The sequence below is a fragment of the Suricata suricatta genome, chromosome 10, assembly GCF_006229205.1.
Source record: "Suricata suricatta isolate VVHF042 chromosome 10, meerkat_22Aug2017_6uvM2_HiC, whole genome shotgun sequence".
Lineage (NCBI taxonomy): Eukaryota > Metazoa > Chordata > Mammalia > Carnivora > Herpestidae > Suricata > Suricata suricatta.
This window is the reverse complement of record NC_043709.1, coordinates 95,919,684-95,945,052: the sequence shown is the minus strand read 5'-3', so window position 1 is coordinate 95,945,052 and position 25,369 is coordinate 95,919,684. Positions and strand designations below refer to the sequence as shown.

General features: G+C 39.4%; 1 protein-coding gene and 1 pseudogene across 1 annotated transcript in view; both read left to right on the top strand.

The window, feature by feature from the left end:
• The window catches only part of KLRG1 (killer cell lectin like receptor G1), a 56,180-nt gene that overhangs the window by 5,782 nt on the left and 25,029 nt on the right, over window positions 1-25,369 (top strand). The window contains exons 3-6 of the mRNA XM_029954214.1: window positions 1,990-2,024; window positions 3,779-3,939; window positions 18,739-18,839; window positions 19,396-19,495. Of these exons, the coding sequence (XP_029810074.1) occupies window positions 1,990-2,024; window positions 3,779-3,939; window positions 18,739-18,839; window positions 19,396-19,495 (397 nt within the window). The remainder of the gene's footprint in view (window positions 1-1,989; window positions 2,025-3,778; window positions 3,940-18,738; window positions 18,840-19,395; window positions 19,496-25,369) is intronic.
• On the top strand, window positions 283-1,973 carry LOC115304158 (annotated as a pseudogene).

Sequence of the window (25,369 nt, the reverse complement as noted above, 5' to 3'; positions counted from 1 at the left end):
AAAAGATAACTGGGGGCAGTAGAGAGTGGCTTGAGCCAGCAGCTTCCGGCTGAAGAACATGGAAATGAGGCCTAGCGAAACAAAGGAAATCTAAATCCCAGTGGACCCAGCTGCACACTCTCCAGTCGCTCTCATCCCCTTCACGTCAGGAGTGTTCACCCTTAGAAAACTTCAATCCTTAACACTTTTTCAGCAACACAAAACGGGGATCTCTGGTGCTCAATGGTCTGAGTGCAGAGTTGTTGATGATCGTAGGCGGTTTAATGGCTTCTGCGTGAAGATATGCAAGGGAAGGCAAATCCTAGTGCTTCTGTTATTGACAAAACCATCAAGATGAGAAAAGAAACAGAAGCTAAGAAAGTGGTTTTAGCCTGAACCTCCTAAATGTATCTATGGCTGGAATGATATATACTGAAATGACTGGAAAATTGACTAGTTCATATTATAATGTAACATACTGGCCCCTTTGTTATATTGAGCTTGACCTTGTGTCCCTCTTCAGCCTAAATGCCTTATTTGATTTTTGGAGGTATTTCAAATATACTGTGGCACCGACAAGTCTGGTTGTTAGCTCTGGACAGCAAACACTTTTAGAGTTGAAAACAGCTGTTGTACAGACTACTCCTCCACACGATCTGGCGGCAACCCGAATCCCTCCCTCTCCACCTTCTCCTTCAATTCAGGGTCAGAGTGTGTTCATCTTGTTCACCCAGTACCAGCCCCAACCTCACCACCAGCTGTATAACCAGATGCAGACCTCAGCTGCAAGGTCTGTCATCAGGTGGCAGTGGGTCCTATAGCCCAGGAGTGACTTACTCTCCCATCAGTGGTTATAATAAGTTGGCAAGCTATAGTCCCTCTCCTTCTTCTCCATACCCTACAACTGTTGGACCAGTGGAGGGTAGGGGATTGAGATCTCGCTACCGTTCTTCACCCACCATCAAGTTTCAGTATCAGCTTGCCTGTAGGTCTCAGGCCCCGTGTGCTAACAAAGATGAAGCTGATCCCAGTTCTAAATAAGCTGCAGAGGAGGTTTGGGCAAGAGTGACTATGAATAGACAACTTCTTGATCATATGGATTCATGGACAGCTAAGTTTAGAAATTGGGTCAATGAGACAAATTAGTGCCACTGGTACAAGAGATCGAGTCTGTCAGCACCCAGATGAGACGAATGGGTTGTCCCGAGCTTCAGATAGAAGAGGCTAGTATTACTAGCTTGAAGCAAGCTGCTCTGGTCAAAGCTCCCCTCATTCCAACTTTGAACACAATTGTGCAGTATCTAGACCTGACACCGAATCAGGAATACTTACTTGAAAGGAGGTTTTCCTCAGGAAGGCTATATGAGTTCATTTTGATGGAATAGAGGTGGAGACGTCAAAGGACAGAAGTGGGATACAGACCTGCCCACTGATTCTGCTATCATCATGCATGTATTTTGCACCTACCTCGATTCCAGATTACCTCCATATCCTAAGTACCCTGACAGGAAAACATTTACTTCTCAGCACTTTGTTCAGACACCAGATAAACCAGATATGACAAATGAGAATGTTTTTTGCGTTTATCAGAGTGCTATCAACCCTCCCCATTATGAGCTAATCTACCAACGTCATGTCTACAACCTTCCAAAGGGCCGAAATAATATGTTTCATACATTGTTAATGTTTCTCTACATCATAAAAACCAAAGAATCAAGAATGCTTGGGCGAGTTAATCTTGGTCTATCCGGTGTGAATATTTTGTGGATTTTTGGCAAGTAGTGGGTCATTTAATCCCAAACATTTGGACTTTTATTTCATTGAACCAGGAGTTGAATCTAAGCATCTCTGAGTCACTGTGTCTTTTGAAATAAGGTACGTTTGGGTGTATTAACAGACTCTTTTAGATTTAACAAAAAATTAGCTATTATGGAACTTCTTGAGAAAGTGTTTCCTATACTCTTTACACCAAGAGACATTACCTTCACTTTTTTTTTTATTACCTTTCAGGTTTTTCAATTGTCTACAGAACTGCAAACCTTCAGGTATTTGTTGATCCCAAACAGTGCAATTTCCTCTTAATTAAGAAATTTGAGTCCTTCTTCATTGTCACCTACAAATGAGAATCATCTACCTGATTTTTCTCCACAACAAATTGTTTTTTCAATCGCATTATTTGATGTAAATATTTAAACAAGGAAATTGCTAATTCAGCTTTTTTTTTAATGTCTTTACTTCCCCGTTATTCTTCAGATCAGCCCAAGGCCCATATTTAAAGAAATGAGTTAAGCTTCTAAGTAATGTATTAGTCCATGTATATTTTTAAGTAATATTGAAAGAGGTATGACAGTATTGGCATTTTTAGAAGTCTGCTTTTAAATTAACTCACAGAGTTAAACTATCTGGGTCTTAGATTAGAAGGCTGAAAACATTAAGGAACTATTGCTTTCGTTTTAATAATTCAACTTGTGTTATTTTAAGAGTTCTCTTTTTTTAAATGTTTTAGTTATTTTTGAGATAGAGAGAGACAGAGCATGAGAGGGAGAGGGGCAGAGAGACAGGAAGACACAGAATCTGAAGCAGGCTCCAGGCTCTGAGCTGTCAGCACAGCGCCTGACATGGGGCTTGAACCCACGACTGTGAGATCAGGACTTAAGCCTAAATCGGAGGTTTAACCAACTGAGCCACCCAGGAGCCCCAAGAGTTCTCTTTTAAGATCGTGCAATATCTGTTTAAATTTTTTTAGATATGTTCAAAATATCTGGAGAGTAAGAAGTTTTGCCTGACTCTGTTTTCTTACATATCTATGTAGAGGACCTTGAAGCTACCTAGCAAGTGCATTTGTTTTCCAGATTGATATACTATTAGAGACCACTTCTGTCACCTTATGTAAACCTGGAAACAATGAAAAACCAGAATCTTCTGAGTAACTGCATTTTGGTCTTATATATGCAGCCCATTTTTAATAATTAGTAAATTCTGTTTTTCAAAAAGTTGTTCCTGTTTTTTGAAAGTTGTATGTCCAGAGGAAAGGAGGTTTCTTTTCACTGCTTTTGGTGTATGTTAAATATGTCTGCTTTGGTATTTTATTTATTTATTTATTTATTTATTTATTTAAGGTTTTTATTTTATTTATTTATTTACTTTTACAGTGATCCAATTATTATTACACAGTATTGACAGCAGGTTTATCCAATTACAACATTTAGAGTGTTAACCAATCACAGAGTAGACCCAGGACCCAGGACCCTCACATAGGGTGTAACTAGCCTTCCCTTAGGAATGTTAAGGGTATTACAAGGGTGGTCCCTCTTGCCTTGGGCAATGTGTGCCCTTCTATTGTCTCAAACCTGCGTCCTTACATTCCCCCCTCTGTCTTGTAACTGACCCAGTCCTGGGTCAGCTGAGTTACTGTTGTACCCCTAAAGCCTGGCATAGCCCTCCTTGGTGTAAGGGGAATTTCTTACCCTGTAAAGGGCATAGGGAAGGAGAGTTTACCCAATTTCCGCCAGTCTCCATGGTCAATTTGGTAAGTAAGGGTCTCTTTTAGGGTTTCTAATATTTGGCGCTGTCTGATTTACAAAAGTAAGAATGACAGCCAATTTGTTTCCTCATCTGTCAGGATACTTGGGCGTATGCTGTGGTATTTTAGAAGAAGATGTCAATTAAACATGTTAAATATAAAAAAATTAAAAAAGATGATTGGGCAGGGAAGACAGTGGGGCTTCCATATTCTGTTTATCCCCCATTTTATTCCAAGTGTGGTCCATAAAGATGTGAACCAGGTCTTCCTTTCTAGGTTCCATTCGTGCCATTTGTCCTAGCTGCCCAGACTTCTGGGTGAGGTATGGCGAACACTGTTATTACTTCTCACTGAAGAAAACTGACTGGGATTCTAGTCTGGAATTCTGCTTAGCTGAAGGCTCCCAACTCCTTATGCTCACGGGCAAGCAGGAAATGGTAAATGCAAACATTTCGACATTTCGATTGTTTTGTTGATGAATGCTGTTCCAACTTATCTTGTATTCTCTTTTGAGGAACAAAAGGAACGACGTTCCTCTCCTTCCCTATCCTTCTCTCTCCTCTTTCTATTCCTTCTTTCCACCTCCTCTCCCCCTGTCTCCTTCCTTTTCCCTCCTGTTCCTTACCCTTTCCTACCCTGACCCAGCAACCCTCACGTATGGAAACCTAGATGTTTGCATACTTATGTATGTGTGTATGTGTGTGTGCTGGAGGAGGGATGGTGAGTATTACAGATAAGAATTAGGCTGAAATATAGGTCGAAGGAGAAGAAAGCATCAGATCTAGAAACAGATGGGTCCAACACCAAGGAGGCAGCAGAGTCCTGTGCATGCGCTGGTGGAATTTGGAAGGGAGGGGAAGAGAGATATGATGGGGGACAAAGAGATGGTGGCAAGGGCTTAAATGCCTTCTTCATTAATTTCCCTTCATTTATTGGAATCCAGTGTGGGGGACCAGCCCACGCACCCCAGTCGAATGGTCCCTGAGTAGGTGGTTGGTGTCGGCGAACTATCTATAGGAAAAAAGACAGACAACATGAATGGTGGTAAAACCACACTTTACTAAGAAAGTCAGTGTCTTTTATGCCATAGGGGATTACACGTTTTTTTTTTCTTTAATGATTACATAGTTTATGGTCCTTGAGAGAGTAAAAACATGCTCTGGGAAGGATCATTTTTTTATCACAGAAGAGAGAACAGCCGTGAGAACAGAAGTAAAAAAACAGGAATGAGGGAGTCTGTCTCTCAAAGAATCTTCTTTACTTCAAGGCCCTTTAGCAGTTATGTCTGAGCAAGACGCTTATCATTCAAGGGGTTAATTTTAGACAGGGGATTGTGTTTGCCCCAATAGCAGGCAATGAGCTGGGAACAGAAATAATGTAAGGGAAAGCTGGCGCCACTAACTGACCCAAGTTGATTCAAAACTTAAAGGTATATGCCTTTTTGCTTTTGCAAAGCAACAAGAAAAATCATAGACAGGTTAAACAGAAGCCACATGTGCAGCCCAGGAGGCCAAATGTTGTTTCACAGTGTTTCGACTTGTTCTGCAACTTCCCAAATAGCTCTCCTGCGCTCCGGAGGCATAGCCATCAGCGGTCACTTATATATATTCTTCTGTGTCCCGGAGGCAGTGCCATCAACAGTTGCTCTGTGGGAGGTTTTTTGGCCAGTAGGGCCCCAACATCCAGTATGCTCCAGGCTAGGAAACAGTTGGCGATGAGGGGGAGGGCATGAGGAGGAAGCAGTTCCAGAAAGCTGGGAAAGAAGAAAGGAAAGAGTGTGTGTATGAGTGAGTCAGTGTGTGTGTATATGTGTCTGTGTTTGTGTGAGTGTGAGAGAGAGAGAGGGAGATCTTAACCTCCTTGCAGGTCCTCCACTTCCTACTGGACTCTCAGATCCTTTCTGTCCACCCAGGAGTCTCCTGGAGGAGAGCTCATTATTAATCCTAGAGCATCTCCAGGTAATATAAGGAAGTGACATCCTGAGGTAACATGGTGCAAAATCAGTCACATTCTAGCTTGTCAATGTCCATAACATGTACAAAGAAAAGAAATCCTAGTTAGGTTTTTAGTGCTAATTTCATGCTGATTTTTGTGTTTTTTAAAAACATTTTTGTAAGGTTTAATAGATGGAGGAAGAGATGGGAGGACAAAGAGACCACGTTATGGAGCCAAGAAGGCCTTTATTGGGATCTGCAATTCCCGGGCGAGGTTCCGTGACTCTGGAGCGGGGAGTCAGGGAAGTCGCACCTGATATGGGAGAGCAAGGTCTTTTATGGGTGCAGGAGTTCCAGGTTTGAGCTCAGGTGGGCCGATAGCCATGTAAGGTCATCTTTGGATGGTGGCAGGATTCAATTGGCTGTTCACTTCAGTGGGGAGGGGGATGCTGGAATTCCATGGTGAGGCATTACAGTTTGAGACAGTCCAGATTGAGAGTGGGGGTCGGCAGTCCTGGTGGCGCCTGGATCTGTTATCTGGCCTGCAATAAAATGGCTGCTGGTGCTTTTCAAATGGCTCGGGTCATCCCAGGTCTGCAAGTGGGGGTTGTCAGTGCTCACAGCTCTCCACAGCAAAGTGGCCGCTCAGTTGCTTTCCCATGGCAACTCTTACAATTTTCTTATGCTTATTTATTTTTGAGTGAGAGAGAGAGAGAGCACGAGATGGGGAGGGGCAGTGAGAGAGGGAGACACAGAATCTGAAGCAGGCTTCAGGCTCTGAGCCATCAGAACAGAGTGTGACTTGGGGCTCCAACCCTAGAATCACAAGATCATGACCTGAGCCAAGTCGGATGCTTAACCAACTGAGCCACCCAGCCGTGCCTGATTTTTGTGTGTTGATATTATTTTATGCATTCTCTTTTGGGTAGAATCAAGCACCAGACAACAGTTTATTCAGAATCAAGCTATAACTGTTAAAATAACATTGTATGGTGACAGATACTAACTACTTTTGTAGCATTGCATAACACATGGAGCTGTCCGGTCACTATGTGGTACATCTGAAACTAATGTCACATTGTGTGTCAACTATACTTCAAATAAAAAAAAAAAAGAACTCAACTCTTTTAACATTCTTCCAGGAAATGCAGAGAGATAATTCTTCTTCTTTTTTTTTTTTAGTTTTCTTTTAGTGTTTATTTATTTTTGAGAAAGAGAGACACAGAGTATAAGTGGGGAGGGTCAGAGTGAGAGGCAGACACAGAATCCGAAGCAGGCTCCAGGCTGTCAGCCCAGAGCCCGACACGGGGCTCAAACCCACGAACTGTGAGATCATGACCTGAGCCAGAGTCGGCTGCTTAACCGACTGAGCCACCCAGGCGCCCTAGGAGATAGTTATTCTAAAGCTGTTGAAGAGAACATATAGTCCCTAAGTTTTATAATTTCCTATTTTACGAAACGATTAAAGCATCTTGATTTCATGTTTTCTCTCAATTGAGGAATACTCATTCCTTTGAAATTCTGTGTAGAATCTAACTCCAAGTCAGTCCACCTTTGTGACTTCCTTTTCTTGTATGCCTTCGCCAAACCAAGGGGCAGAATGCACCGGTCTATTCGTTAGATACGTGAGATTTTATGACATCTGATAATAATAGCTTTGCTTTCTGGGCCTTCTGCAGCAATTTCTGTTCTCACTGTGGAATAGCTGCAGTTGTGGACTTTAGCTGACCAAAGTCAATAGCAGAAGTGAGTGAAGAGCTCGCAACATTGGAGGGTAGATACTGGTAAACAGAGTAGTGAGTCATAACGCATGACACTGTTGCAGAGAAGTGCGATATGGAATCTATTATAAATGCGACATTGTGCTAATGAGAGCTGAGGAGGAAAAAGGCGAAGGCACAGAATATTTGGGGCATCAGGATATTACTATTTCTCTGTCCTCCACCAAAGGAATGGAGCAGGTATTAGAGGGATGTTTGTCTGTCTTTCTTTACTTCCCCTGAATCCTGCCTCTGCTGTTGAGTTAGCTGAACAGTTAGATGGGCTGCATTTCTGAAACTGGTTTATCTTCTCTTAAGGCCCCTTGTTTCAGGTCCGTGTTGGAGAGGGTAGAATGCCCCTGACAGATTTAATAGCAATCACAGATGAGTTTCGCTTCTGACATTCCCTGGTCTAACTCTTTTTCTTGCCCTCAGCCTTTGTCAGATTCTGTAGAACCAGCTTGGCTTCCACTTTTATCTTAGATCAAGTTACAGCAAAGTGCATAATAATAATAATAAGATGAAACTAACATATATTGAAGACCTGTATGTGCCAGATATTTTGTGTATATTATTCTCAGTCTTCACAGCACATCCTGCGAAGTAGATTTCAGCATTTCTGTTTACTGATGAATGTGTAGTTAATGGATAAGAGGTAGTGACAAAGAGAGGATTACAAATCTGGCAAAGCTACACCTTTTTTTTTCAGAGCCCGATTTTAAACTCCATATTAGCCAACCTTTTGAAGTCACTTGCGGGTTTATTGTATTTGATGGCTTCCAGATTCATCTTGTGCATGCCGAAAAATGAGATGACGTCTATTAATTGTCTTCTGTGCCTTTCCTATTCATGTGTAAAAAATTATTTGAATTTGAAATCCAGAATGTACATTATATGACTTGGGATTGAAATACATTTTTAAATTTTTTATTATTTTTTATTAAAAATTTTTAATGTTTATTTTTGAGAGAGAGAAAGAGAGAGTGAGCATAAGCAGGGAAGGGACAGAGGCGGGGGGGGGGGGGACAGAACTCATGAACTGTGAATCATGACCTGAGCCAAAGTCAGATATTTAACCAACTGAGCCACCGAGGTGCCCCTTAAATATATTTAAAGTAGTGAGATACTCGCTTATTATCACTTTTTTCTATCTTGAACTTAAACGTTTTATTTTTGAGATAGTAATAAAATTGAAATTGAATTGCTCTGTTATTTCAGTTTTCTGTTTACGTTATGAGTATCTCTGTTCTTTTTCTTGCTTTTTGAATTGATGTTTAGATCTTTAGATATGTTCAAATTCTTGATTTTCTTTCATTAGGCTCAGGTTTTTAGGATGTTAGCATTTGTTCCCTATGGTTGTCAGTGTGTTATTTTGAAACATATTTTGACTAGAGAGTTCTCGGTGGAAATACTTTGGTTTCTTTAAATCTATTCTGATGCCCCTCACCCTGTAACATCTTTCTTCCTCATTATCATCATTTGAGATTATATCATTAGATTCTATTGTTTTAACAACCTCTCATTCAGCTTTAACTATCTGCCCTATCAGGGTTTGTGACTTTGAGATCATCTCTGTCTTCCTCCTGAACTTTTGATACTGGCTTTGCATCTAAATAGTCTCAAGATTTTCTTCTTTGGATACTGCAGTATGAACACTATGGTATTATGGTCACTCTCCCTCCTTTATCTTAAAGTAGAATGAGGTAACAGAAACTCTTTATAGGGTTTTTTCAGACAGTCATGAATTTGTTTTTACTGCATTGCTTGCTAGCTGTGTGAAATTTTCTTAACCTCTTTGGTTCTCAATTTCTTCAGGTACAAAAAGGAAAAACTTTCCAGAACTGTTATGATATTAAATGAGAAAATCTGTGTGGAAGTTCCTTTAACATAGTAGGAATCACTTAATTTTAGTTTTTCTTCTTTTCTAGTTCTTTAATTCTCCTTGTCATTAAAAAAAAAAAAAAAAAGCTCAGCATGAGGTGCCTGGGGGGCTAAGTCAGAGTGTCCATCTGACTTTGGCTCAGGTCATGATCTCACGGTTCGTGAGTTTTAGCCCCGCATGGAGCTCTGTGCTTATAGCTCAGAGCCTGGACCCTTCTTTGGATTCTGTTCTCCCTGTCTCTCTGTCCCTCCCCTGCTCACACTCTCTCTCTCTCTCAAAAAATAAATAAAACATAAAAAAATTTTTTAATTAAAAAAAAAAGCCCACCGTCACAATGACTTTAGTTTTTCTCATCTGCCTCCCAAGACATGAAATTTCAAAAAATATGTATCACAAAGTAAGTTATGACTTGTTGAGCTGAATATTTTCCTTACGAGGAAATATGAACTATGTTTGAAGATTCAAAGAAATGGCTGGAAACACAGGGTCGATGGTAGGACTGTTTTACTCTGGAGATGCTGATAGTCTTGTAATGTCTGTGTTTTTTGTCACCATTTCTTCATAAAGAGATCAAGCAGCTGTTATGACCTTCACACCAAAGGTGTAGATATGGTAGATAGTTAAGATATCTCTCATTATCTTTTTTTTAACATCTTACAAAATAGTGGTAAAATATGCTTAACACAAAATTAACCATTATAACCATTTTCAGGTGTACAATTAGGTGGCATGATGTGCATTCACATTGTGCAACCGTCACCACTGTTCATCTCCAGAACTTTTTCATCATCCCAAACCAAAACTCGGAACCCATTAAACAATAACTCCCCATTACCCCTCTACCCCCCAACCACTGGGAACTGCTGTTCTACTTTCTGTGTCTCTGAATTTGCCCATTTTGTCCTTTCGTATCTGGCTTATTTCACTCAGCATGCTTTCAAGGTCCAGTCATGCTGTGGCATGTGGCAGAATTTCATTCCTTTTCTGGCCAAATGGTCTTATGGTATTCAATTACATGGATATACCACATTTTGTTCATTCATTCATCTTTCAGTGGGCAGTTTCAATATCTTTTGAAGAGAGTGCTCTGGTTTACTCAACAGGTCTTCATTTACTTTTAGTATTGTGCACATGCACAAAGTTATAAGGAACATTTATATTAATATTAAACTCTAGTAGTTTTTAGCCTGTAGTATTTTTCTGTGAAATCTCTTAATGGATCTGCATGTTTTTATATGACAGTAATTGATGTTTACACACTATGAGGTATCTGAAAACTCTGGAAACAGGATAAACCTATTTTTAAACAGGATGTTAGTTACATTTCAAGTAGTATGCTACATATGTTTTTATTCAACCTCTAGACATGTTTTCAGGTGAATTCCTATAAATTTAAAGTGGTAGGTCCAATTGTTTTTAGACCTTATGGGTGCACTCTATTGTACTTTTTAAAAATTAGTAACTTCTTCCATTGCTTTAAATATTTCACCTGAAAAGATGTCCAGAGGTTGAAGAAAAACATATTTTTAAAGTCCTGTTTTATTCTATTATTGCTTATCTCTTTTTCATATTCTTAGACAATATTTTACTTATTTCTAATTTTTATGCAGTGATAAGCATATTTATATGAAATCTTTTTCTTAAGATCCTTTGTAAAGATATAGTTCGTAAGATTAAATGAGCCAAAGATATGACCAAGTAATTTTGATGTATTATTTATTTCTATATAGGATGAAATAACTTAGATATATCCCATAAACTATGTTAAATTAGAATTTTGAGGAATATGTTCTATGCCTTAATATTTAAATTACAGGTTAAAAATATTACCTGAAAAGGGTGTGTGGGGTGTGTGTGTGTGTGTGTGTGTGTGTGTGTGTGCACGTGTATGTGTGTAAGGCATAAATATTGACCTAAAAAAGAAGAAAAAAGAAAAACATGTACCTGTTTTATCTGTTTGAATTCTGTCTTCATCTTGCTATTAGGTTTTTGCATTTTTTCCCCTTTAAAATATGAGCAAAGATTACAAACTTCAAAGTGAATAATATACGTGAGTACTCTAGTTCACACCCTCTCTGGAGGACAAGGATTGAGTTAACACCTTTGTTTATACTTTTATGCACACACACAGACACACACAGACACACAGACACACACACACACACACACACACTATCCATGAGTATGTAGAACATAGGTAATTGCATCTGGTTTTAAGGTTTTTTACAAGTGTGAAGGTTTTCAAGTGAAAGTGATAGAATAAAAATTTTCACTATAGGCAGCCTCACCAGTGAGAAGTGGTAAACTAGCCTGATCAGGTCACGTAGAATTGTGTGGGTCTGGTGAGCAGTAAATTAGTGCAGATGGGCATTTTGTTTTTGAGCAAGTCTTTATTCATTTCTATGCCTTATTAGCCATTTCTCTAACCCCATGGAATGAGGGGAAGAAAGAAATAGACTCTTCCTGTCATTCCAGTAGAGAAAGGAGGAAAAACTCATTTTTTTCTAATTTAAATAATCCTTTGAAGCAAGTTGGTTGCACTCATAGATCTAACAGGAGAAACCTAACAGAGGACCACAGGGAGGGGAAGGGGGGAAAGAGAGTTGGGGAGAGAGAGGGACACAAATCATGAGAGACTACTGAATACTGAAAATGAACCAAGAACGGGAGGGGGAGGGGGGAAGAGGGTGATGGTCATGGAGGGGCGGCACTTGTGGGGAGAAGCACTGGGTGTTATATGGAAACCAATTTGACAATAAACTATTATAAATTAAAAATAAATAAAGCAAGTTGGTTAAGAACTGCATGAAAGGTTTCAAGCTGTTCTGGAAATTAGGACATCATTTTATCTCTCTTACCCTTCCTTTACTCTTTAGTTTGCCTCCCTCTCCCCAAAATATATGTCAGTCCTCCTCCATGGGGGTCAAGTAAAAAATACAGAGAGTTTGTGTTCAAAACTTTTAATTCCTTTCAGCATAAGACTTGACTCTCTATTCTTTAATTTTGTAAACATTATTATTATTTTAAAACTGTTCTAAAGTTTTTAAATTTATTTTTGAGAAAGCATGAGTGGAGGAGGGGCAGAAAGAGAGGAAGACACAGAATCCAAAGCAGGCTCCAAGCTCTGAGCTGGCAGTGTACAGCCCAACTCAGGGCTTGAACTCAATGAACCATGAGATCGTGACCTGAGCTGAAGTTGGACACTTAAATCACTCAGGGGCCCCTAATTCTGTAAACATTACTAAACATAATTTCATATATCTCCCTAGGTGGTAGAGATACAGTAGTAATCAAGAATTCTTGCTATGATGGTACTTACCTTTTTGTCAGAGGAAAGACAGACAACAAACAAGTGAATAAATAAATAATATATGCTTTGAAGAAAATGAAACAGTATAACAGTGAATGTAGGTACTACTTTAGAAGGCTAACTAAGGAAGGCCTCCCCAAGGAGGTAGCATTTGAGGTGAGACCCAGACCTGAATGACAGCCATGTAAAAACTAAGGAAAGGGCATTTCCATAGGGAAAAGCTATGCAAAGACCCTTCAGCAAAAATTACCTTAGTATGTTAAAAGAACAGAAAAAAGGCTCAGGTGACTGGAAGCTAGTAACTGAATAAACACTTGGCAGGACCTAGATCCCGTAAAACCTTGTAATACATAGTAAGGATTTTAGATTTTATTCTCTGTGAAAAAGGAAACGATCCAAGAGCATGAATCAGGAGCACAGTGTGGTCTTATTTATTACTAGAAGGGGAGAGCCACATATAATGCAAAAGTTTAGCACTAGGAGAGAAAACTTGGATGCTTATTCAATAAGGAGCTTTGGGTAAGCCCATTCACCCACGTGAACTTTTTTTTACTCTTCCATAAGAAAGAAGAGGATAATACTTGTGTATCTTTCAGGGTTTTATTTATAACTGGAAAAAATCCTTGAGACTATCTGAACTAAATCCTCTTAAGGAAACTCCAACTCAGCCAGATTAAGCAAATTTTTCATCTTCAGAGAGCAGGGACAAAGCTAGCAGTAGTGTATTGTTTTTGTTTCATTTTCCTAAAAGCCACACAGCACATTGAATTTTTCAAGTGAATTTGGAATGAATGCAAAGGTATTGTGTAATCCGTAAAGTACCATACAAATATAGGACATCATTGTTATCAGGATACACTGCCCTGAGAGAACAAAGCCATCGTAGAAGATAGATTATTGGGAAGGAAGTGTTGAGAAACAAGTTTTACAGATTTTTCAAGTGTTTCATCTAGAAGCTACTTCTACCATGTTTCTTTAGTGGAAACTAAGATTGAAATCCAATGAAGAAAAAATACAAGTTGTTCTGAAGTGGGACATAGCACAAAAGACTTGTTCTGTCTTTTATGGACTGTTTGTGTGTCTCAAAAATTCATATATTGAAATCCTAATCTTCAACGTGGTGCTATTTGAAGATGTAGCCTTTGGGAGACAAGTAGATCATGATGGTAGGGCCCTCATAATGGGATTGGTGCCCTTAGAGAAGGAACATGAGAGATCTTGGCTCTTGGCTCTCTGCCATGTGAGCATACAACCAGGAGATGCCCATCGGCAAGTCAGAAAGCAAGCCCTCACCAGACACCAGATCTGCCAACACCTTGATCTTGGATTTCCCAGCCTCCAGAAGTGTGGGAAGTAAATGCCCATTGTTAAAGCCACCCAATCTATGGTAATTTGTTATAGACAATCTCTTTTAATGTTTTTACTGGGAATGCAAAGAAAGTTTACACTTCTCTTTGCTTTTAAAAGAGAAAATATTTATTCATGCCAATGATAGTCTCCAAGTAAGTAAAGGTGGCTAGTCCAAACCCAGTTAAGAGTGGAGTCCTTGAATTCTTACTCTTCACCAACCATCTTCCAATAAAAACAGTGACGTCAAAATGGGACATCTAGCGGTATTGTACGAAATACAATACAGAGTTGAAATTTCTTAGTAGAAACTGGTGTCTTAGTAGTTGCTTGATAAAAAATAAGAATATTTTCTTTAAAAAGTATTCAACTAGGGGTTCTTGGGTGGCTCAGTCAGTTGGGCATCCCACTTCAGCTCAGGTCATGATCTCACAGTCTGTGAGTTCAAGCCCTGCATCTGACTCTGTGCTGACACCTCAGAGCCAGGAGCCTGCTTCAGATTCTGTGTCTCCCTTTCTCTCTGCCCCTCCCCCACTCACGCTCTGTCTCTCTGTCAAAAATAAAATAAGCATTAAAAAAGTATTCAGCTAATTAAGATGTTATTAGAAATTATTGATATGTTTAAATGAAAAATAGATATAATTTAGAGGAAAATTAAGAAATTAAAACAATTATTTTTCCTGAAATCTGCAGAAGGAAGTAATTTTCTTTAGTTTTTCAAAAACATCTATGGAGTACTTGGGTGGCTCAGTCGGTTGAGTGTCCGACTTTGGCTCAGGTCATGATCTCATGGTTCGTGGGTTCGAGCCCCGCATTGGGCTCTGTGCTGAGAGCTAGCTCAGAGTCTGGAGCCTGCTTCAGATTCTGTGTGTGTGTGTCTCTCTCTCTCTGCCCCTTACTTGCTCATACTCTCTCTGTGTCTCAAAAATAAATAAAACAGGGGCGCCTGGGTGGCTCAGTTGGTTAAGCATCTGACTTCAGCTCAGGTCATGATCTCAACGGTTCGTGGGTTCGAGCCCCGTGTCAGGCCCTGTGCTGACAGCTAGCTCAGAGCCTGGAGCCTGCTTCGGATTCTGTGTCTCCCTCTCTCTCTCTGACCCTCCCCTGCTCACATTGTTTCTCTCTCTCAAAAATAAATTTTTTAAAAAATTAAAAAAAATAAAACATTAAAAATTAAAAAAAAAATTAAAAACATCTAGAAGAGGTTTTACCGATTGCCTAAAGGAAGTCCAGGAGTAAGTACTCTGCCATTTTGGGTCTTCCTCATTTAGCCCAGGTTTTAGGATATCGACTTTACATATAGTGAGAAACAAACATATTAGCTTTAATAAATATACATCAGCCTGTTCTGTGCAACACTAGGATCCCAAGAAAGTAAATAATACTGGCATCTAATAAGCCTAAGATGTCTTCTTCTGTTTTATCAAAGAGAACATCCAGTTTCCTAGCATGCTGAATGTACATGTTTCTTGGCACATCCTAGGAGTCTCATGATTTTTTCAGGGCTAGAGAAAGCACAATTTATTTTATGTTTTTAAAGAAATTTCTACACCCAACATGGGGCTCAAACTTACAACCCGGGAATTGAGAGTCACATGTTCTACCAACTGAGCCAGCCAAGCACAGTTTATGTTAAGTTTATTTATTCATTTTGAGAAAGAGAGAGAGCCACATGAGCAGGGGAGGGGCAGGAGAGGGAGAAGCTGAATCAGGTTCTGTGCTGTCATTGCAGAGACCGATGTGGCGCTTGATCCCAAGAACTGTGAGATCATGAGCTGAGCTGAAATCAAGAGTCGGCTGTTTAAGCAACTGAGCCACCCAGGCGCTCCAAGAAAGCACAGTTTAAAGAGAGACATGAGTTGCATGGATTGTCTCAGTAGAGGATTTGCCAAGGGCTTGGGTATTAGGGCAAGACCTTGGGTTCTAGTCCAGGTCTGAGCACTAAATTACTGTGGAATCACATGTCACTGCTCTTTTTTTTTTTTTTTTTTTAAGTTTCTGTTCCTCCAAAGAGGAGAAGTTTACGAAGTGAGGTGAGGGATCAAAAGACATCCACTGAATTTGAGAATACGATGATCTGTTGATGGCCACTGCCAGATAAAATGACAGGTTATCTCATAGTATTGTAGGAAGGAGGTGTGAGACAAATGCTCAGTCAGGAAATCGATGATCACGGGAGGAAGTTATATGGCCTTTTTCTTTAACATCCATCAAGTCACACTCTAACTCAGAGAGGAACCAAACCAACCAAGTAACCCAACAAAACCACTAAAACACAGGACTCCTGGGAACAAAATAGAAGGAAGAGCGGTCTGGGGCACCTGGCTGGCTCAGCTGGTTGAGCCTCTGACTTTGGCTCAGGTCATGATCTTGTGGTTCATGGATTCAAGCCCTGAATCCGGTTCTGTGCTTACAGCTCAGGGCCTGGAGCCTGCTTCAGATTCTGTGTCACCCTCTCTCTCTGCTCCTCCCCTGCTTGCACACTGTCTCTCACTTCTCTCAAAAACAATAAACATTAAAAAAGTTAAAGAATAAAAGAAGGAAGAGAAGTTTAATTTGGATGCTTTCTTATTTTTACGTTTTCTTTCACAAGGGATTTGTAGTGACCTTAAGGATTAAGGATAAGAAGTAGAGTGTAGAGGGGTGCCTGGGTGACTCAGTTGAGTATCTGACTTGGGCTCAGGTCACGATCTCACGGTTTGTGGGTTCAAGCCCCGCATCTGTCTCTGTGCTGACAGCTCAGTGCCTGCTTCAGATTCTCTGTCTCCCCCTTTCTCTCTGGGTCCCCTCCCTCAAAAAAACAAGTTAATTAAAAAAAAAAAAAAGAAAGTAGAGTATAGTGAAAATGCCAGGCAATTATCTCACTAATTATACATACACTATTTGCTGGACATACAGAGACATCAGTTATCCACGGCCCCAGATGCTAAAACACACATTTATACTTGCCCACCACTTGTAATCCAGATGCTTTGGTATTTGTTAAGATACATATGAATACCTTTAAATATTCATTCACACTCTGAAAAATATACAAATACTGAGCTTTTTATATATGTAACTTTTCTGTCAGTATGTTGGTCTTACAGTTATGTTGGTCAGACTTACACTTGTATCCTTCTTGCTCATGAAGAAACACAATACTTGTCAACATTAACTTCATGTTGAAAATTCAGCATCACACACACAAAAAAAAGAAAATTCAGCATCACAAGAAAATTCTCTGTAACAAAAGCAATTTCCAAAGCTGAGGTGTTGCTTATTTATTATAAAGTATATTCATTACACTAATACCAAGTCCTACAACAGAATTAATCTTCTGGGATTTATCCTTTATTTTAAACCACTTATAGAAGCCGATTACCTTAGAATATAAACTCCTTCATTTGAATGTCAGACTCCATAGAACCAAGAATGTTTTATCTCTGTTCTAGTGGTAGCATGGGGCATATGGGTGTAGCCAACTTAACTTTACCTGATGCTTGTTTTCTTAAGAGCTGTTTTAATTTTTCTTGTCATGGAAAATTGATAAGGTGTTGGAAAATGTAAATGTAGTGGAAAAAGACAAGAGTATGAGTATATTGCTACAGGCTTAATCATAATTTATGTATTAAATGAGAATGAGAAGGATGATTACTCCCATACTGGTATTTATCTTTTCTTCTATTAAGTACTCCACTTAATCAAGTTATAATCGAAAGCAGAAATGTAATACTTATCTTTCATGTTCTAAGCATGCAATTACAGACATAAAGTTTAATTCTAGGAAATGCTCCACTCTGCAACACAGGTCTAGAATTAAGGGTTTATTTAATTTTTTAAATGTTTGTTTGTTTATTTATTTATTTATTTATTTATTTATTTATTTATTTTGAAAGAGAGAGACAGCACAAGCAGGGGAGGGGCACAGAAACAAGGAGAAGGACTCTGCACTAAGTGTAGAGCCTGATGCGGGGCTCGATCCTGTGAACCTGAGCTGAAATCAACAGCTGGACATTTAACCGACAGCCACCCAGGTGCCCCTAGAATTAGAATTTAAAAGAGAGATTAATTATTTGGAGAAGGTGGCGGTTTTCAGCTTAAACTGCAGACATTTATGTCTCCCAGTTCTGGAGGCTGGGAAGTCCAAGATCAAGGTGTTGACAGGCTTGGTTTCTGGCGAGAACCTTCTTTCTGACACGCAGACAGCCGCCCTCTCATTGTATCCTCATTGTGGAGAGAGATTGAACTCTCATCTCTTCTTACACGGACACTAGTTGCGTCATTAGTGAGGGCCTCATCACCTCGTCTGAACCTAATTACCTTCCGAAGGCCCACCTCCCGGTACCATCATGTTGGAGGTTAGAGTGCCAACGTATGACTTTGAGGAGCGATAAACATTCAGCCCACAGTAATGGTCATGGGAGGGTGTGGGAAGCTGCATAGATTCAGCTTATCGGCAGGAGGTGCCCCTCTCTGTAGGGTGCACCCAGAAAAACAAGAGTAACGGTCTACAGGCCAGGGATGTGTAGTTCCCACTCAGGATTGGAGCCGGCCAGACTAGGAGAGCCAACAGAACAAAAGATCAACCGAGTTTGGGCTTATGCAGTGTCAAGCACCCCTGCCGAGCATTGCAGACTGCAAGTCTGCGACTCTCCTTTTGATGCTGTGTTTGAAATTTCAGTTTCGGTTTCCCTTTTTCTAATAATCATTTGACCCTGTTTCCTAGCAACCAACCTGGGTCAGTTTCCCGCCCCAAACCCTATAAAGGTGTGGATATTTTCTCAATAAAGTGGGCTTGATCAGAAACGCTTGTCTTGCCTCACTCTCTGTGCTCCTTCCTGCCCTATTCTCTCTCCCTCCCTCAGGAAACCTACGGACGGGACCTGATTTTACTGCCCTACTGGCCAGGGCGGGACCGGACAAGAGGGTGTGTAATGAATAACTGATCATGACACTGAATCTCCTCTTTGGTTTTCTGTGTTTTCTTACCTTTTTTCCATCATCTTCAATCTCTCCATTAGAGCCTGCTTCAGCCTTTCCTCAAAGACGACTTTTACTGGATTGGTCTGAAGAACAATTCTGGCTGGAGGTGGGAAGATGGATCAGCCCTAAACTTTTCAATGTAAGGGTGTTCAAAACAATGAAAAAAAAAAAGAGAGAAAAGGGGAAGAAAAATTAACAGAAAAGAAAAAATAACAGGAGAGGAAGGGGTAAGGAAACGGAACAAGGATGGAAATTAACAGTGAATAAGAGCAAAAAAATGAAATTTTATTTATTTTTCAAAATTTTTATTAAAACTTTTTTTAGTGTTTATTTTTGAGAGAGACAGAATATGCACAGGGGAGGGGCAGAGAGAGAGAGGGAGGCATAGAATCTGAATCAGGCTCCAGGCTCTGAGCTGTCAGCACAGAGCCCGATGCGGGGCTCAAACTCACGAACTATGAGATCATGACCCTAGCTGCAGTTGGATGCTTAACTTACTGAGTTACCCAGGCGCATATCAAAGATGATATTTTAGTGGGAGGCTAATGAACACGATTTATTCTGCTGTTTTGGGAGTTGAGAAAAGTGGGAACTGAATAGGGAGAAAGACCTTGCTCCGTTTTTATCCCTTCATGCCTTGCTATTTCTTTATTCTCATGTTACCGTAATTGATTGACTTTTCTGATTTCTTACAGGGTTCTGTCAAACAGCGTGGTACAGAAGTGTGGTACCTTCAGCAAAAATGGTCTCCTAGCCTCTGGCTGTGAGGTTCTTTTACAATGGGTCTGTAAAAAGGTCAGACATTGATGGGTTGAATCTGTCATATAGCTCCTAAAAAGAGGGAGCCTGCCTCTGGGTGCTGGGATAGTCGTGAGTGTATATTTAGTGAATGCTGAAACTTGTAGAACATGGCATTAGATGTAAGATTAATGCGATTTCCCTGGGTTTGATGGTTTAATGCTGGACTCTATTTGAGAATAGGGATTATCTTGACAATTGAAAGATCAGATCTAGGAAAATTTGCAAAAGAAAATATTGTTTTAGTACTCCTCATGGTAGTGACTGATGCTGCCCTCTTCACCCCCATTCCCACCATCTCTGTCAAAAATGTACCTTTTCTGTGTTAATTATGGTCTGAACTGGTCTAATGAAATCAATGCAAATATATACTGTTGCCAATGTATTATAGAGTTTTGATGTGTGCTAATATAGGTTGGCATGTTACTTATCCATGATAATCTGTTTTTCTCCTAACAATGGCCCTTTGCAGATAAAGCTTTATTCTAAAGAATAATCCAATAGTGAGAACAGAAGGTGTAGAAGGTGGATAAAAACAGGGTGATGTTTTCTGCTTCTCAGCTCTCTACCATGTAGAGACTTGGCCTTGGCTGAATTTAATTTTTCTGGGTATGCATAGATGTGGATGAATAAACCAATGTATGACCTTATCTTTTCCATATTGTGAATGCATGACCTGCATGTTAATTTCACAATCGTGGTCAGTCTGATAGAGGAAAATTTACAGAAGCAGTTTATGTGCTTGATTTCCAAATTATCTTAGGCACGGATGCCTCAATAATAAGGAAAACCTTATTATTTCTCTCAAGTATGGTTTGGACATAAGGACATAGGTTTGGACATATGGTTTGGAGCGCAGGTGTTGTTTAAAGATGTAGGAGGGAATATCGAAGGGGACCATCATTCTGTACTGCCAATGACACTGGGTTGTCATCTCTTGTTTTCCTCTTTCATAGCCTTTTTTTGGGGGAGGGAGGCATGGCTGTATTTTACCCACCACTGTATCCCACACACCTAAAATAGTGCTTGTATCAGTGAATGTTAAATAAATGAATGGATAAATAAAAAATTAAAATTAAAACATTCTTATTCTAGTAGTTTGTGTTAGCCCCTGAGTCAATTAGAGGAATGAAGGAAGGGCAAGAAACACAGTATTTTCTGATCCTCCCTAACTTCCTCCAAGGTGTGCATTCAGTACTGACTTTAAAAAGGCAAAGAGCCAGTTTAATCTCAATATACTTTTCACAGAAGGAAGTGGTGGAAACAAACTCCCATCTCCTGATGATCTCTTACCTTTGGCTCTGAGGCTGGGGGATATCTCCTGATTACGAATGTTATAGTAGTGATTCCCACCTGGTTAAGGATGTAATGATAATGATACCATTTGGGCCACCATGGCTTGGCTCTTACAGGGCACACAATACATTTACTTATTCAAGGACAAACGAAGGAGGACCATGCGCTCCTGAATTCTCCCCTGGGCAGGCAGCATGTGGGCAGCACTCCTTTGTGACAAGGGTTCAGTCTTCTTGCAAATTTTTCTCACTGCCTCTCATCAAAATTGCGTCTAGTTCTTCACTGCTCTTTCTCCCTTTAGGATGTTACATTAGAGATAACTGATTTATTTATTCCCTAGACTTACTCATTCGGGGCTAGGGGGCAGTTATTAATTCAATCCTACTACCTTGCCTTGTGAAATAACATTTACTAAACCTTTTAGAAACTAAAATTTTTCTTTTTTAATTTAAAACAAACTTTTTTTTAAAGTTTATTCATTTTTGAGAGAGAGAGACAGAGCACAAACAGGGGAGGGGCAGAGAGAGAGGGAGACACAGAATTGGGAGCAGGCTCCAGGCTCTGAGCTGTCAGCACAGAGCCTGAAGTGGGGCTTGAACTGACAAACTGTGAGATCATGACCTGAGCCAAAGTCGGTGGCTTAATTGACTGAGCCACCCTGGTGCCTCTCTTTTTTAAATTTTTAAAAAATGCTTATTTTTTTTAAATTAAAAATTTTGTTTATTTATTCATTTTGAGAGAGACAAACACAGCATACATCGGGGGAGAGCAGAGAGAGAGGGAGACAGAGAATCCCCAGCAGCTCTGCACTGTCAGCATAGAGCCCCACATGGGGCTTGAACCCGGGAAACCTGTGAGATCATGACCTGAGCTGAAATGAAGAGTTGGATGCTTAACGAACTGCGCCACTCAGGCGCCCCAATTTCTTTTTTTGGGAGGGAGGGAGAGAGAGCAAGCGCGCGCGCGCACACACACACACACACACACACACACACACACACACACACACACACGAGGGGGGGAGGGGCAGACAGAAAGGGAGACAGAATCGGAAGCAGGCTCCAGGCTGTAAGCTGGCAGCACAGAGCCCTTCACTGGATCTCGAACTCACGAACTGCAAGATCATGACCTGAACCATCCAGGTTCCCCGAAACTAAAATCTTTCTGTCAGTGCTTACACTCCATAGCTGATCACTTTGATGAACATTGTACGCTAAATTTACCCAGGACATGCGATGTTTGGAATAAGACATTTATTAAAGGGAATAAAAGAGCAGTAGTAACAAAATGAGAATGAAGAAAATCCAGAGAATGAAAAACTTCTGTATTAGTCACAACATGGTATCTTGCTCAGTAGGAAGAATGAAAATGGTTAAGATTGCATAATCCTTGTAATATAGCAAAAACTTGGACCCTTGTCCATTTTTTGTTATTTTGTTGTCCTTTTTTTTCTCTAGCTCACTTCATTGTAAGAAAACAGTATATAATACATATAACACCCAAAATAGATATTAACCATCATATAGTAGACTATAGACTACTCATCAATAGTAGGCTATTAGTTTAATTTTGGGGGAGTCACAAATTATAGAAAGATTTCTTTTTCCTTTTTTCTTTACTACTATTTGTATTTTCTTTTTTAAAAATTTTAATTCCAGTATAATTAACGTAAGTGTTGTATTAGTTCCAGATGTACAATATAGTGATTCAGCAATTATTTTTTTAAAAAAACATTTTATTAGGTTTTAAATTCTACTTTCAGTATAGTTAACATATAGTGTTATATTAGTTCAGGTGTACAATATAGCGATTCAACAATTCTCTATATTACTCAGTGCACAGCCTGATAAGTATACTCTTTAATCCTCTCAGCTATTTACCCAGCCCCCCCACCTCCCACCCCTCTGGTAACCATCAGTTTGTTCTCTGTAGTTAAGAGTCTATTTCTTGGTTTGTCTCTCTTTTCTTTTTCTTTTCCTCATTTGTTTTTTTTTTTAATTCCACATGTGAATGAAATCATATGTGATTTGTCTTTCTCTGGCTGACTTATTTCATTTAGCATTAATACTCTCTAGCTCGATCCATGTTGTTGCAAATGGCAAGATTCTTTTTATGGCTGAATAATATTCCATTGTGTATATATACCACCTCTTCTTTCAGTTGACGGACTCTCAGGCTGTTTCCATAGTTTGGCTATTGTAAATAATGCTGATATAAACATCAGAGTGCATGTATCCCTTTGAATAATATTTTTGTATTTTGGGGCTAAAACCCAGTAGTGTGATTGCTGGATTATAGAGTAGTTCTATTTTTAACTTTTTGAGAAAACTCCATACTGTTTTCCAAGTGGCTTCATCAGTCTGGATTCCCACCAACAGGGTTCCTTTTGCTCCACAGCCTCGCCAACACTTGTTTCTTGTGCTTTGATTTTAGCCATTCTGACAGGTGTGAGTTGATATCTCATTGTGGTTTTGATTTGTATTTCCCTGATGATGAGTGATGTTGGCCATCAGTATGTCTTAATTGTAGAAATAAATGTCCATTCATGTCACCTATTCATTTTTTAATTGGATTATTCATTTTTGTTGAGTTGTATTAGTTCTTCATGTATTTTGGATACTAATCCCTTTATCATATATGCCATTTGCAGCTTCAGTAGGTTGTCTTTTCATTTTGTTGATTTCCTTCGCTGTGCAGAAGCTTTTTATCTTGATGAAGTCCCAATAGTTTATTTTTGCTTATGTTTCTCTTGCCTCCAGAGACCTATCTAGAAAGATGTTGCTATGGTCAAAGTCAAAGAAATAACTGTCTGTGTTCTCTTTTAAGGATTTTTGTGGTTTCAGGTCCCCCTTTAAGGTCTTTAATCCATTTGAGTTTACTTTGGGTATGGTGTAAGAAAATTGTCCATTTTCATTCTTTTGCATGTAGCTGTCCAGTTTTCCCAACACCACTTAAAAAAACTTCAGATGTTTTTTTTATTCAGAGGTTTTCAAAATAAACAAAACAGAAAAAGCTAACAATTTGATCAAACATACAGTTCAAAACTGTCCTTTGGCACTTAACAATAAGTCCTAGGAAAGGAAACTACAGTTATTTTAAACGGGACAAATAAGTTACCACTGGCAAGTTTGTGACACTAGTAAAGCAAAAATAAAAAATTAACTCTCTTGATCATATGGATATCTCTATGAAAAATTTTTTCCAATCTGTACAAAAGATCTTTCTTCATATATCAATTATTTTTTATAATTTAAATGCTGTCTGTGTGTTCAACTATTTTCTTTTTTAATTCACAGAGGTTAGGCTTCCCAAATCTTTATTTATTTAAAAAATTATTTTTAATGTTTTTTATTTATTTTTGAGAGACAGACAGAGACAGCATGATCAGGGGAAGGTCAGAGAGAGAGGGAGATACAGAATCGGAAGCAGGCTACAGGCTCTGAGCTAGCTGTCAGCACAGAGCTTGACGTGAGGCTCAAACCCACAAACTGTGAGATCATGACCGGAGCCGAAGCCAGAAGCTTAACTGACTGAGCTCTCCCTCTCTTTCTGCCCCTCCCCTGCTTGTGTTCACTCTCAAAAATAAATAAACATTAAAAAAATTAATAAGAGGAAACAAGGGGTACCTGGGTGGCTCAGTCACCTGAGCATTTGACTCCTGGTTTAGGCTCAGGTCATGATTTTGCAGTTCCATGACTTCAAGCCCTGCGCCGGCCTCGGTGCTAACAGTGTGGCGCCTGTTGAGATTCTTTCTCTGTCCCTCCCTACCTCCTCCCACCTCAAAACAAATAAATGAATAGACTTTAAAAAGATTAAGAAAATAGAAAAGGAAACAAAAACAAAACACATTTCTCTTGTGACTGTAATTTTCACTAGAATCTACACTTCTCAGAGCACCAAGCACTTTTGAATCTATGAAATGTCACTTCTATAATCAAATACATAAAATTTAAGAACTAAAAACATACTCGAAAGAAATAACTACTTAGTCTTAGCTTCAACACCATTTATTGAAGATATTTTTCACCTGTTGAATATTCTTGCCTCCTTTGTTGAACATTAATTGACAAAATAATTGTGGGTTTATTTCTGGGTTTTCTCTTAGGTTACATAGATCTGTGTGTCTGTTTTTGTGCCAGTACCATACTGTTAGATTACTACAGCTTTGTAGTATATCTTGAAATCTGGGACTCTGATACCTCCAATTTTGTTTTTCTTTTTCTTTTTCAAGACTGCTTTGGCTACTTGGGGGGCCTTTTGTGGTTCTATACAGATTTTAGGATTGGTCTAGTTCTTTGAAAATGCTGTTGGTATTTTGATAGGGATTGTACTAAATTTGTAGATAGATTTGGGTAGTATGGACATTTTAACAATGTTTGTTCCTTTTTTTTTAAAAAGATTTAAAAATTATTTTTAAGTAATCTCTCCACTCAATGTGGGGCTCAAACTTAGAGCCCCGAGATCAAGGGTTCATATGCTCTACCGCTTGAGCCAGCCAGGTGCTGCCAGTATTTATTCTTCCAATTCATGAGCGTGGACTATCTTTCCACTTGTGTCATCTTCAACTTGTTTCCT